This window comes from Palaemon carinicauda, chromosome 14, assembly GCF_036898095.1.
Source record: "Palaemon carinicauda isolate YSFRI2023 chromosome 14, ASM3689809v2, whole genome shotgun sequence".
In the NCBI taxonomy this organism is placed as follows: Eukaryota; Metazoa; Arthropoda; class Malacostraca; order Decapoda; family Palaemonidae; genus Palaemon; species Palaemon carinicauda.
This window is the reverse complement of record NC_090738.1, coordinates 43,512,587-43,528,056: the sequence shown is the minus strand read 5'-3', so window position 1 is coordinate 43,528,056 and position 15,470 is coordinate 43,512,587. Positions and strand designations below refer to the sequence as shown.

At 40.5% G+C, this 15,470-nt stretch overlaps 1 protein-coding gene across 3 annotated transcripts in view; it reads left to right on the top strand.

Moving 5' to 3' along the window:
* Window positions 1–15,470, top strand: part of LOC137653558 (centromere-associated protein E-like) — an 892,913-nt gene that overhangs the window by 566,682 nt on the left and 310,761 nt on the right. For all 3 annotated transcript variants that reach the window (XM_068387057.1, XM_068387056.1, XM_068387055.1), the window contains exons 28-29: window positions 2,943–3,072; window positions 3,256–3,389. In XM_068387057.1, the coding sequence (XP_068243158.1) occupies window positions 2,943–3,072; window positions 3,256–3,389 (264 nt within the window). The remainder of the gene's footprint in view (window positions 1–2,942; window positions 3,073–3,255; window positions 3,390–15,470) is intronic.

Sequence of the window (15,470 nt, the reverse complement as noted above, 5' to 3'; positions counted from 1 at the left end):
AGGCATTAAGAGAATGGAAAGCTGTAAATAGTAGATTGTTACTAGCAAAGTTTAGATCATAGCAGTGCAATAGGAATATTAAAGTTTGGTATGCATCAACAAATGATTCTCCTGAAGAAAGGAAAGATGAATACTATGAAGAACTGCAGAGTGTAATATATGAGATCCCAGAGAGAGATATGAAAATTGTGATTGGTGTCTTCAATGCTAAAGTTGGAAGGACTAATCAAGGTATAGAGACTGTGATGGGTGCTGGGGAGCTTGGCAAAGTTGTAAATGAAAATGGGACACATTTTATAAGTTTTAGTTTAACAAACAATCTTGTTATTGGAGGTACTTTTTTTCTAACACAAGGACAACCAAAAACATGAAATATAAAATGAATAGCCTTGTATTAACAAATGATCATTGAGATTACCCAAAAAATTAGATATAACACAAATAACCATTAAAGTTACAGAAACTTATGCATGGTAATAGCCAGATAAAAACAGTAACATAGCTAAATAAGAATTACCTCGACATTCATAAAAGCGTTGGTTGACTTGCATTTATTGCATGAGCTTTCTGAAGTTCCAGAGGACAAGGTTTCCAGTCGGTGAATTGTCGTTTGGTCCCATCTTTGTGGGTGGTGATTTTATTCCCCAATGCAGATGTTGATGGGAAAACCTTTTTGTTGTCTTTCCGCAGGTTTAAGGGTTTCATTCGTCCTAAGAATGCACATGGATGTGGTTGATTTTCACTTAGGATGAGGCATCAGAGCTAACAACTTGCAATCTGCCTCATATCACTGAGACAACATTAGAATAAAAGGCTAAGTGTATGGGCACCAATAAGCTTGATGGGACAATCTTGGGAACAATGCTTCTCTCCATATCATGCCTGTAAGTCAAGTAGGCAATTTTAAATGAGCCGTATGTTTACCTGACAAGAATTCAGACAGATGAAGACAGAGCGCCAGATGTCCAGGCCAACATAAGTATGAGGTGCTACATCAGATCCAAAAAGTGGGATTAATCTCTCTGTAGAAGTAGAGGTATTGAATGGTGTCTATAAAGAATGCAAAAATTAATCTTATGGCTCCAGGGGAATATAAATGCAAATAGAACCCAACAATAATTGTAAGAAAATGGAAATTAGCTGAGGTTGTACATAGTGGAGCTTAAAATTCCTAACTGACACAGACTTGGAATTAAGCATACACAGACTTGGAATGAAGCATACACAGACTTGGAATTAAGCAGACACAGACTTGGAATTAAGCAGAAAGATATTAATAAGATAGATATAAGTTCAAATGTAAGATCTAAGAACTCTCAAATCCAGCCTGTCCAACAAGATATGGCCATTCCGCAAACTCAATGCAGAGAAGGTTCTTTACGCCAGAGCATGTTGCATTGTCTTCTCTGCAGGTTGACCCGTCGGTGTGTATGCTAATGATGGGGGAACTCTTTGGAGAAAATCCCTCTCACCCTCATGTATCAGTGGCCATTGAATCGTCTGCCATGACCCCTCCAAGCTGTCTCTTGGCTTAACCAGTGGTCAGGTGCAGTGACATACCTGGCAAAGTAAATTTGGTTATCAACCTTGGAGTCTTTTGAGAAGTACAAGAGTCTTGTACTCTCTGATGGGAAGGCCGTCATAACCTTCCTGGCACACCAGTCTGCAAATCAGTGGGCCAACTGGGGTTTGAAGAGAAGGGATGTTTTGGTTTTTTTTTTTCAAAATAGGTTAGCGCAGAGGTAGCTCTGTCGTTTCAGAACTCTTTGATGCATGCGGCAGTGTCTCTTCCGAGAAATTGCATACAGGCTGTGGTGGAGAAATGGAGGACTACTTTGGAAAACTTTCAGATCAAGCACCCAATCTCCTTCAAGGGCACTGGCCCTTTGAAGAGAACTGCGGCTAAACTCTCGGGTTTGACCATGCCTGCGTGATTGGTTGCAAGGAAGGGCCTTAGGTCTGTTCCTAGACCCCAATTTGGACCATCCACGTCTTTTCCTGGAACCATTGCATGTAAACCCTTTTCGAGCCACCCAACCTGATTCTTTTAGGAAGGGCAGTGGCAGAAAATTCTGATGACGGTGTTCCCCCTCTCCCATTGCCAAGAGTAGGGGGCTGTCTGTCATGCCATTAGGCAACCTGGTCGATCTTGAGCCAAACCATGGGTAGTGAGTGTTCTTCAGAACTATTACCTCTTACCCTTTTCGATTAAGTTCTCACCCAATTTTCTAACATCTTCAAAAGCCCTGGCCTTGCTGACAGAGGTAGAAGGGTGTTGGAGAGGAGTGAACACAAAGTCATTCGTGACAAGTCTCTGGGCTTTTACAGTCTGCTCTTCCTGGTGGAGAAGTCAACTGATGGCTTGCAGACAGGTAATTGGCCTCTCTCGAATGAACAAGTTTATTAATTAAATGAAGTTCAAGATAGAAACAGCATGGTATGTGCTGTGCTCCATCAGAGAAGGAAACTTCATGCTTTCAGTGGACCTGTAGGGCACATACTTTCAGGTAACCATGCATCAGTCCTCTCAAAAGTATCTCCTCTCTCCCCTCTATGGTACATGCTACCAGTTCAAAACTCTGTGCTTAGGACTGTGTACAGCTCTCCATCTGTCCACTTGGGTATTCAGCTTGGTAGGGACTTGGGGTCACTAGGTTAAATTTGGAAATTGGAATCTGAGTAAGGTTTTCCTCTTAGAAAGGTATTCATAGGGTTGTGAATTTTATTTCTGAGAGCTTTATTGAATAAGACCATATAAATGCCAAATATAAAAGCTTGAGCTCATTACTTGGTCCAAAATCCAGGCCTACATGCATTAAAGATTTCCTGAACTGCTTTTATCTTCATTATGTGTTGTTTGATTTATGTTTATTTTCCTTCAATAACGAATTATGTATACTTTTCTTCTTTCCCAAGTAACCTTTGGAATTATTCTTTTCTAGAAATGAATATGCTGCACGGTTAAAATTGCTTAAACAACAGAAAGAAACGCATGAGACTGATGAAAGCAAAGTACCCAAGTCCACAGGAAATAGTTTTCCACGAGTGTGTCCCCTTGATAAATCAGATTTGGTAGGTCATTAAACTTACATGATTGTTTGCATTTAGCTACCTGTCTGGCATATACAGAATGATTGATATTAAATATAATGACTAACCATTGTTGAATGTTATTTGGCTTGACTAAGTTTTTATATTTTTATATATTTATGTTCTTGTTGTAGGAGCAATATTAAAAGATGAATACTTTTGCAGCTGGATCCAGAAAATCCATTTTATATGCCACAACATTTGCGAGATAATCCGAAAGAGTTGGAGAAGGTACTTAAGGCAAAGAAAAAAACATCTTCATCCAGTTTTGGGAGTAATACGAAGACAACCTTATTCAAGTATGTTGTTGTGTATTGTTTATTTCATGATGGAAGTTCATTAAGAATTTTTTTTCTACTTTTTTGTAAATTACATTTCCTAGGACTTTCCAGTTTAAGCTAGATCAGAGAATCCAACACAGCATACCACCAAAGAAATATCATCATCATTACCATGGGGTCAATGTATTAATGAGTAAATAAGGATTTAGTATGTAAAAGGGAGAGACAAGGGTTCTGGCTCTTTAGAATATGTCACAACACTTCCTATGCTAAATGATTCTGGAAGCAGACAACTAAGAAACTGAGAAATACTAATAGATACTGGGAAGATGGCAGACCTTATCTGGGCATTTGTTTACCATGGGAGGATATCTTTTGCATTGTCACCCGAGTAAGTGTGCGGTTTTTTTAGCCTTTAGCTGACTGCCTCAAGTTGAAAGCTTGATAGATGGTTGAGAATTTGATTTGATTTTTATAGTTAGGAGTAAGTTTATGGCAAGCCTTCATTTTTTTCATTTGGTTTGAAAAATGACTTTATGTATAGTAGCCCAGCCAGCATTCCTTGGTAGTTTTCATCCCCACTTTGGCCACTATGGGTTGGTGATGGTGGGAAATTTTTGTCTGATCACTCACAACAAACCAATTTAATCAAAATTATTTGAATGAAATTCATTTACACTGATGCGAAAAGAGACCTTTTAACCTGGAAAAGTTTCCTACAAGCTGATTGGTTGAAAGTATTTTGTCCGGTTATCATTATTGTTTTCAAATAATTACCAAGAAATATGAATCAAAACTTATTTACTAACCTAAATTTCTCCCTCAGATATATGTTTTATCAATAAATAATGCGGGAGAATAAAGATATCACGTATTGTAATGGTAAGTCTAAATTTAATAACACGTGCCGAAGTCAACTACGGGAGCTTGTTTTCAGATGCTCGCTGCATAATTTTGTAACTTTTCACATATTTTAGCACAAATTGGGATGAGTTACACTAACCATAAGTAAAGCATAAAGAAAAAAAAAACACCCAATGCTTGCTGGAAGAAATTGCAGCCTATAGTGGCCAACACTTATAAAGGACTCTCTTCTTATGAAATCAACTATTCTGCAGGAGGTAAGGCACTGAAACTGGTGAGATTGCTGGAAAAAAACAGCTTCATCAATATGACTATGGATGAGGTAAATAACCTGGTTGAGGCTCACTCAGATCCATTAACAGACAAAGATCTGACAAATGATGAAGTTAGCAATAAAGACAAAGAAGAAGAGTACTGTATAAGGATCCAGGGGAAGAAGAGGAAGTTGGCCTTTCATTAGAACACCTTTCAACTCTAACAAAATGTCAAAAGATTTTCAGTCAATGGTTGAAGACTGGGATCCACAGATGATTCGTGCATTGCATTTCAGAAATGCCGTTAGCAGAGCCATTGAAATTTGTAGAAACATTCTTATACATAAGAAGAGGCAGCATCAACAACTGCCAATCACTATGTTCCTTACCTAAAAAAGAAAAAAAAAACATTGATGCACTGTCAGTGGATATAGAAGCTACTACACTGGATGACAAAGATATTGTACCGCTGGATAGAGCATCTGCTGATTTAGTGTTTACAGAGGAGCAATAATGGTCTTCTTTGTTGTGTAATACATTTACCTCATTATCAGTCAATCAATCAACTGTACGTATCTTCACTGGTGAATGATTTGATTTTAATTTTTTCTTTTGCAATGTAAGGATATGTCTATATTAAAACTAAGTTTTAGTTTAAAAAGTGTTTAAAAGTGTTGAAAGGGATGACAATAGAGTGATTGAATTTATAATGATAAAGATATGAAAAAAAGGCTGAAGTTATGAAAAAATATACTGTAGAGTATTGTATCTACATTATTACACAGTTTTTCACCAATTTAGGTTGGGAGCTAGAACATAACACCTACAATAACCGAGGGGTTATGCATTTTTTTTTCAAGGGACTGAAGTATCCTGTGACCAAAAAAAGATGGAAGTGACATAACATCATCCAGGTAAAAGGGGAAGGAGGGCGTTTAAGCTCCTCAATCACTTACCCTGTGCGGTGATCAGGACCAATCAGCAATGGCCCTATGGAATACCAGACCTTTGTGATTGACTGCCACCCATGAGCCATTGCTCTTGTGTGATTGGCTATGAGGGAAAATTAGTTGGCTGCAGCACCCATGATTGGCCCTTTAGCTGATTTACTGTTGATAAAGGTGGTTGGCCCCTCATAGAAAAGATCAACCATGGGTAAATCCAGTAACCTTGGACTGTTACAGCTGTGTGATAACTGTACCAGATCTATGGCCCAGTGCCGTGGAGGACCGGGGACTGGAAGGGAACTGTCTCCTTTCCTGAAAAGATAGGAGAGATCAATTGAAGTCACACAAGACTTCTTGCTATCGACCTTTCTGGAATTTTTTTACTTCTTTTTATGAGAAGAAGCACTTCACATGACAGTATATCCTTACTTTCAATCATCTAGGTGTTGGTATTTAATCTAGAAGGACCGGGATAATGTGCAAAGAAGTTACTATTATTATTATTATTATTATTATTATTATTATTATTATTATTATTATTATTATTATTACTTGCTAAACTATGTCCCTAGTTGGAAATGTAGGATGCTATAATCCCAGGGGCTCCAACAGGGAAAATAGCCCAGTGAGGAAAGGAAATAAGGAAAAATAAAATATTTTAAGAAGAGTAACAACATTAAAATAAATAAATGCTATATAAACTATAAAAACTTAAACAAAACAAGAGGAAGAGAAATAAGATAGAATAGTGTGCCCAAGTTTACCCTCAAGCAACAGAACTCTAAACCAAGACAATGGAAGACCATAGTACAGAGGCTATGGCACTACCCAAGACTAGAGAACAATGGTTTGATTTTGGAGTGTCCTTCTCCTGGAAGAGCTGCTTAGCATAGCTAGTCTCTCTTCTACCCTTACCAAGAGGAAGTGCAGTAGTTAACCCCTTGGGTGAAGAAGAATTGCTTGGTAATCTCAGTGTTGACTGGTGTTTGAGTACAGAGGAGAATCTGTAAAGAATAGGCCAGACTATTCTATATAGGTGTAGGCAGAGGGAAAATGAACCATAACTAGAAAGAAGGGTCCCATGTAGTACTGTCTAGCCAGTCAAAGTATCCAATAACTCTCTAGTGGTAGCATCACAATTGGTGGCTGGTGCCCTGACCAACTTACCTTAAATTTCTGACTGACTGTGAAGGTATCGGTCTGTGAGAAAACTTTGTAGTTACTTGTAATTCAATAATAATAACTTGGACCGAGCTCATGATTGCTAGCTTTGCCCCACAGGAATTAGATAACCTATGAGCTCTGTTGGCCACGCTATGCTCTGTAACAACTCTGTAACCCCTACGGGTCTACAGTATGGGACTGGAAATTGATTTCTGTCTTTCCAGGCTCACAATCATTCTGACCTGACCCATAAGTTAATAGTTGATGCATGAGCTTTATATGGTAAGAAGAATGTAGCGGGAACATTACTTCTTTTTATGAGAAGAAGCACTTCACATGACAGTATATCCTTACTTTCAATTATCTAGGTGTTGGTATTTAATCTAGAAGGACCGGGATAATGTGCAAAGAAGTTACTATTATTATTATTATTATTATTATTATTATTATTATTATTATTATTATTATTATTATTATTATTATTACTTGCTAAACTACCTCCCTAGTTGGAAATGTAGGATGCTATAATCCCAGGGGCTCCAACAGGGAAAATAGCCCAGTGAGGAAAGGAAATAAGGAAAAATAAAATATTTTAAGAAGAGTAACAACATTAAAATAAATAAATTCTATATAAACTATAAAAACTTAAACAAAACAAGAGGAAGAGAAATAAGATAGAATAGTGTGCCCAAGTTTACCCTCAAGCAACAGAACTCTAAACCAAGACAATGGAAGACCATAGTACAGAGGCTATGGCACTACCCAAGACTAGAGAACAATGGTTTGATTTTGGAGTGTCCTTCTCCTGGAAGAGCTGCTTAGCATAGCTAGTCTCTCTTCTACCCTTACCAAGAGGAAGTGCAGTAGTTAACCCCTTGGGTGAAGAAGAATTGCTTGGTAATCTCAGTGTTGACTGGTGTTTGAGTACAGAGGAGAATCTGTAAAGAATAGGCCAGACTATTCTATATAGGTGTAGGCAGAGGGAAAATGAACCATAACTAGAAAGAAGGGTCCCATGTAGTACTGTCTAGCCAGTCAAAGTATCCAATAACTCTCTAGTGGTAGCATCACAATTGGTGGCTGGTGCCCTGACCAACTTACCTTAAATTTCTGACTGACTGTGAAGGTATCGGTCTGTGAGAAAACTTTGTAGTTACTTGTAATTCAATAATAATAACTTGGACCGAGCTCATGATTGCTAGCTTTGCCCCACAGGAATTAGATAACCTATGAGCTCTGTTGGCCACGCTATGCTCTGTAACAACTCTGTAACCCCTACGGGTCTACAGTATGGGACTGGAAATTGATTTCTGTCTTTCCAGGCTCACAATCATTCTGACCTGACCCATAAGTTAATAGTTGATGCATGAGCTTTATATGGTAAGAAGAATGTAGCGGGAACATTACTTATTTTGGATAACCATATTGTCTGGGAGATCAGTGCTCACCTGCATATGGGGCAAAAAGAATAACTGTAATACTGGCTCATCCTCTGCTTGACTGACCTCAAAGATGCCAATTAGAGGGTGAATACCATCACTTGTTCCTGAAGGAGGGAGAAATTGCTTTATGTCTCATTGAACTTTAGAGAATTTCCCTCCCATTGGACCATCTCTATGATCTGAAGGAAGATGTGGCTGATGAAAAGAAAGGAGGGAGAAGAGGCGGATAGATGAGGGAGAGAGAGTGAGAAAACTTCGTTGCTGTCACAGAGGAGTTATGGTCTGGCAACCAATGACTGACTAATTCACTCTGAAGAGGGAGCTACAGGAGCTTCCTCTGCCACAACACAAATCACTACACCATTAATACTCACTGGCACTACACTACCCAGGTATCAGCATCAGTGGAATATTGTTGACACCAAATGTGTCTGTCAGACAAAGAGTTTTCACTGTTGGGCAAGCAGGAATGGGGGACACTCGATGCAAATAGAGTAACTCTTCCCAAGGCAGTCAAACTAGCAGAAAGTGAAACGAGTTGGACTCCAAGTTCATTGACTTCCTGATCTGAATAGCGAGAACCGGACTCTCAAGTGGGAGGCAGCTTATAGTCACTCCCTCACAAAGGTACACAACACATGCGACTTTGTAGATTTTTTCCTTATAGGAAACATCTATGATTCAAGAATTAAAAGAATTTCCACTATAGTGTTTTATGTTAGGCAATATTGCCTTGGGTATTGGAATAATAAAGTTTTTTTTATAAAATTATTTCAATTTATTTCTATTAATCACTCCTCTAGTTTACTTAGCAGCATCCCCCCTTTTGTAGAGGCAAATGAGTAGAAAATTTTAAGAATGCTGTCTTCAACTAAAGCACTTCACAAACTCATCTGAAAGAGCTCATCTGTTGATTTCATCAATATTTCCTGGATTTAGGGTATAAAAGTGAGGATTCTTTTCAACTGAATGTAATGTGAGCTCCCCTTTTTCCTCTTGCAATACAGCACAATTCTAGATTAAGAAAGAACTAAATACTGTATACAGTTTTCATGGTGGGCAGAGAAAACACCTATAAGACTTTGAAGTTAACCTCGTTACCATTATTATTATTTTTACTAGCCAAGCTATAAGTCTGGTTGGAAAAGTAGAATGCTACAAGCCCAAGTGCCCCAATAAGGAAAGTAGCCCAGTGAGAATAGGAAATAAGGAATAGCAAAGAAACAATATGTAAGTAATGAATATAAAATATAAAATATTTTAAGATGAGTGATATTAAAATAGATCCGTCATATATAAACTATAAAATAAGACATAACCTTTTGAATTGAAAGAAATTTACAAAATATTTGATTCTGTAGTTCCAATCTAAAATTCTCCAATATACACAGCCAAAGGGCCAATTAAACTAAAACTTCACCTGTATCATGATAGATGCAATAATATGAAAATATATATTAAAGTAGAAATACTATATCTTGTCCAAGAGTGACTGCAGAGAGAATAAAACTGGCTACTGTTTGTGTGAGATCATTATCTAGTTACTGTTGACCACACTTTGGGTTCAATGTGAGATTTGATGAAAACCAATTCTTGTGACAACAACGCCACATGGTCTCCAATGCCATGCTTTTGTGAAATGGCGTAATATTGGGTCCAGATTGCATCAAAATAATTGCTGAAGAATATTTTCTGTCATGCCTGAAATGGGTGGTTTTACGAAAAACCAATCAGAATGCAGAAAGAAAAAAATCTCCTTAAATAGGAATGATGATAGCCTGTCGTAATTAGCTCCACCCATGTAGGGGCTTAGAAGCTTCCAGAAAAGAGTGGCCGGGGAGATGCCTGTGACAAGTAGTCAACCTTCCTTTCCCTTCCTGGGGTCCCATTTTCACAATCTCCATTTTTGGGAAGAAAAACAAATTTTGAGCGAAGTGAAAAAAGGGATTTTGACGAAGGAAAAATCTATTTCTGGGGAGAGACCTGTGGCGCCCGGTGAAAAGTCCTTCTTGTATGTCTTTTCTGATAAAACCTTCCAATTATACCAGAGAAAGATAAAAGCATGGAATGCTGAGGTTACAACCCTCGCGCGAGCACCTTTTGGGTGTCGTGTATAAAGCAAAGGCGCGTGAAATCCACTATTCACAGGTTGTCTTCCATTTAGTTAATTCCTTCGTCAAAGGGATGGGCCGATACAACGGCCTTAGACACACCCCCATCGCCGCACCACCCACGCCACGACGCGAGCGCCATCTGAACAACATCCTTCTGTAATGGTCATGACGGCTTGGAAAGGAAAAGGGTGGGATCGTGTAAAATAAAGGGGAAGGGTTTCACCGGGCGCCACAGGTCTCTCCCCAGAAATAGATTTTTCCTTCGTCAAAATCCCTTTTCTGGGTCGATCTGTGGCGCCGGGTGAAAATGTACCAGAGAATGCCTTCCAAGCCCAACAATAACAACTAATTTAATGAGGGGAGAGAAACAACACCATGTAAAGAAAATCATAAATAATTAGGTAAACAAACATGATAACAGGGAAGCCTCCGAGTATCAGAGGAAACATGCTACAAAACTGACATGGCTAAGAATATCCCAACCCTATAACAACGGTAATCAATAATAGTTACAAACATAACCTAATATGTAATAAACTTAGGGCTAACGAACCACCAAGGAAGCGGCGTCGTGGTGCGAGTGGCGGGTAGGAGGGAGAAGAAAAGAGATGGATGAAAGGAAGAACAAAAGATCACTGGGGAGAGATAAGGCTCCCAGCTGCAACTGTTGGGTATTTAAGAGCCTGTAAGTTCATTAGATAGTGGCGTTTGAAGACCATAGGAGATTCCCAACCCGTGAACTTTATAAGGTCATCAAAGTCCATCTTCTGGGGGAAAAGATCCCGGATTGGCTTGTTAAATGAAGTATAGGATCTATAGCCTAATACCACGTATGGGAATGGTACCTCCTTGTTCTCTGATAAACAAGGGGCCAGACGATCGGGTAGCAGTCGTGGCTAAAAAGGCCCTGAGAGTGGTGACCGGACATAGAGAAGTATCTTGGAGAAGAGGAATAACTTTCCAAGGGGACCACCTATTTTGGGGGTTAACGGCCGAATCATATTGGCGAATTGTCGAGTCCCTTTTGTCTGATTTGATGAAGAAATCGTTTTCCGGTTCAATGTTCGCGTCTCTACGAGCTGCCAACTTCCTGTAGTCCACAAAGTTAGGGTTTTGGCCATCCTTGAGTAATCTGACACAGTGAGTTTGGAATACTCGGGTCAGTTTGAGAAACGGGATCCGGATGGGACGGAGTTTCCACTCGAGGAGGAGAGGAAACCAACTGTTCTTGGGCAGTGAGGTGGTACTAAAGCCACTGCGCCCCGGAAGGAGCGCAGTCGGTGTAAAAGTTTTTAGAAGATTCACTGGGAGAGATAGGGAAATCTTCCTCTAATGGTTCCAATCCCGGGGTAATGCGTCCATGGCATGAGCCCGAGGGTCCAGGATTGGGGTCACATAACAAGGAAGTTTGTGATTGATCTGAGATGTGAATAGATCTACCTGGATGCCTGGATCGAGCCTGAGTATCCACCGGAATGAAATTCTAACTCCAGGGGACTCGTCCTGGATAGTGAGCCCGTTCTCACATCCTGGCCTCCCGCTAGGTGAGGTGCTGACAGGAACCAGTTCTTTTCTGTTGCCCAGGCGAAGAAAGTGACCAGGATCTGATTCAGGTTGGGTGACTTGGATCCTCCCCTGTTTCCGTAGTGTACCTCGTCTGTGCTGTCTGACACTACTCTGATGTGGGTCGACCTCGGAGGAGTCTCTCTCTTCAGGGTCAAGAACACTGCCATGGCTTCGAGAACATTGATATGGGACTGTTTCATGGCTAGTGACCAAGAACCTGAAACATCTGATGTTCGGAGAAATCCCCCCATCCACTTAGAGACACGGCTGAATGGAATGTCACTTGTGGAGGTGGGAATTGTAGAGGAACCGCTTTGGAGAGGTTCTTCGGTTCGGACCATGGGCGTAGTCTCATTTTCCAGACAGAGGGGATCTTCGAGACTTTGTCTTCTTTTAGGTACTGTAGCTCTCTTTCTCCAAAATCGATTGATGTCTTGAGTTTGGCTTTTATTAGGAGATCTGTTACTGAAGTGAATTGGAAAAGGCCAAGGATACTTTCTAGGCTCTTTGGACACCTGTTTGTGCTTGAGAAATTCTTGATCTTGGAACCTATTCCTCTTACTTTTGGAAGGGAGAGACAACGTGTGCTTCGAAAGGTCCCACTGAATGGCTAACCATTCTAAGTGGCCTGATGGTCGCAGGCGAGACTTATGGAGATTGACCCGAAATCACAGGTTGTCGAGCAATCGAAGTAATTCCTTCGTAGCTCTATTGCCTTCTATGGCCGGCCGGGCCCAAATGAGCCAACCGGCCAGATAAGCAATGATCTGTATCTCTTGGTTCCTGAGTTGTTCTAACACTGCCTCTCCCAGTTTCGTGAATATCCTGGGATCAATGTTGAGGCCGAAGGGCATGTCTTGAACACAAAGGCTTTCCTGCTTAGGTGGAAACCCAGATAAGAAGAGAAGTTTCGAGCTATAGGCGCAAGCTAATAGCGGTCGGTAAGATCGACAGAGGTGGTGACGGTCCCACGGGGAAGTAAGGTCCGTACCTGAGAGATAGTCGTTTGATTGCTTTTTCTTGAGTAACCCTGTGGTGTACTCTTTCAGGACGGGAGTGGATTTCTGGGAGAAGGTCACTGGCGGAGGAGGAGGACCTTGAGGCCATTTTCATCTCAAACCGTTAGAGACTATGCTATGATCCCACAGACCGAGACCAATGGTCACGAAAGTGGTAAAGTCTTCCCTCTACCGGGACCACCGCGTTGTGAGGGAGTGAATCTAGGTCCTTCCCTTCTCCGAGCCCCCTTTTTCCTAGGTCCGCCTTGATGTCGGGACTGTCTTCTACTCCTGTAGCTTCCTCTCTGGTGTCCATGAAAGGAGCCTGAGGGTTCGGATCTAGGGCTTTATGCAGGCAAAACATCCCAACGGAGTTGGGCTGTGTACCTGGGGAATCAGTGAGGTAGACCACCTGATGATGGGGAGTCAGATACAAAAGCGTCGAACCAGAGGAAGGCTGTGATGACGAGTGGGTAACCGACTATCGATTCCTGTCTGATAGAGGTCTCAGACAGAACGTACTTCCCACAACTGACCCAATCAGACCAACAAACGTGTAGGTCGAACTGGAAGGGCAGAGCCTGGAATTATCGTACCCCCCAGGCTGACAACATCCTGGGCCAGACAGATCGGGCCTGCCCTTTAGGAAATAATACCGTTACCTTCGGTACCTTGTCTAAGCTAACCAAGGCAATCTCTTTCAATCGAACGAATCCGTTGAATGGGAATTCTAGTACCTGGGAGTAAAATCTAGGTCCCCCAGAGGGAGGACGTCTATGCCCTCCAGATTTATGGTACCACCTATATCCGAGTTCCTGAACGGCACTGACTCACCACCATACCTTAGAGCTGCGTCATAGCCCCTTGGTTTTCCCTAGAATGTGTTGCTTTTAGCCGTCACAGTTTATGCAGGGTAACATGAACATCAGGATCCTTTAATGGTCCTAGATCGGTGACGTAGGTAATTGCAAAGCTGAAGGCTCAAAACTCATCCCCATCTACCTGCCCGTCCATGGGGTCGTTGTCCAACCTTAGAGAGGACACTCCGAGGAGATAGGGACCTCTAGATGGAGCATTCCTTCCCAACTTCGATACCCAAGGGCGGAAAGCCTCTCTTGCAGGCCAGAGAGAATCATCATCATCCTGATGGGAACCATGCAGGCGAACCTTCTGTAACACAAAGGGGACATAAATCTGGATGTTCCTTGAACTTTGGTTAGCGATCCTATTAACAGGCTGGGATCATCTGTATAACTCTTAAAAAGCAATTTTAAAGACAAGTTATTTAATATATTATCTTCTGGGGTATAGTGCGACACTTGTATTCATGAAATGTGACACTGTTGGCGCATTCGCCACTGGGTGGAAATTTATTTCTATATGAACACTATGTTGTATGGATATTTATCCATATCTAGACATAGTTAGAATTGACTATGCATAAATATAGGCATAATTAATGTATTTCTATTTGAACACTATGTTGTATGGATATTTAGGCATATTTAGACATAGTTAGGATTGAATATGCATAAATATAGGCATAATTAATTTAATTCTATTTGAACACGATATTGTATGGATATTTATCCATATTTATACATAGTTAGAATTAAATACATGCATAAATATAGGCATAGTTACGTTCATAAATACTGTATATTTTTTTTTTTTTTTTTTTTTTTTAATCTTTCCCTTTACAGGTAAAACAAAAGATTGGCTACCCGTGGTCTGAGTGATCTCCGACTGTACCGGATCTCCGGTAACCATCCCCGGTACAAACAACGGTCCGTCATAGTGACAACGTGAACCAGAGGAAATCTAATATTAACCTCAATGCTGATCGCCTGTACGATATCCGGTTAAGCCGGAGATTCGATGAAAAGGATCGTAATGACGATATTGTGATTATTCATGAAAAAGGGTTCATACCCTGATTCTGATCGTCTGATTGATCTCTGTTTGTACCGGAGAACCAGTGACAAAGGTCCGGCAACGTGAAAACGTGATCCTCATCGGTACGATAACATTCTCTAAAACTGAATGTCTGTGTTATCTCCAGTGAAGCCGGAGATTCGAAGAAAAAAGGGGCCGGAAAGGTGTAATTGAGATCAAACATGACAAAGGTTCGTGTGCAAAAAGGCCTCAGCCGGAGTCTGAGTGCCGGATTTCACCGTTGCAATCCAAATATCTGACTAGTTCTCACCCAATGAGTATCCATTATAGCGGCGTATAAATCAAGGCGGAGCTAAGCATAACTCAAGGCGGAGCTAAGGGTGACGGTATAAATCGAACCCAATTAATGACTCATACACCAACGTTCCTACTAATAGTGTTAGCTATATTAACAGTAACCACATCAATAAAACGTGTATAACATTAAACGTACTATCATCAACTCTGATAATAAGAGGAGGCCTGAATAACTCGTGAATGTATAAAAACGGAGAACGGGAAAATCACCTCCCTTACTCGAGCTAATAAACGAGCACCCTATGCTCTCACTCTCAAGGTTACATAATAAAAGCTAACATCACACAATAATATAAGGAAAGTAAAAAACTGATTGTTTTTATTTTATTTTTATTTTTTCCTTTATCTTTTTCATTTTTAGTCATTGTAATAACCAAGAACGAAGAATAACGACAACGTAACCAATAAATAAGGATATAGTCTAAATCGAGCCTTCCTGGGGCGAGTACAAACGAACAGACTAAATCGCAAACGTTTAAATCGCTATTCGCCCAAAA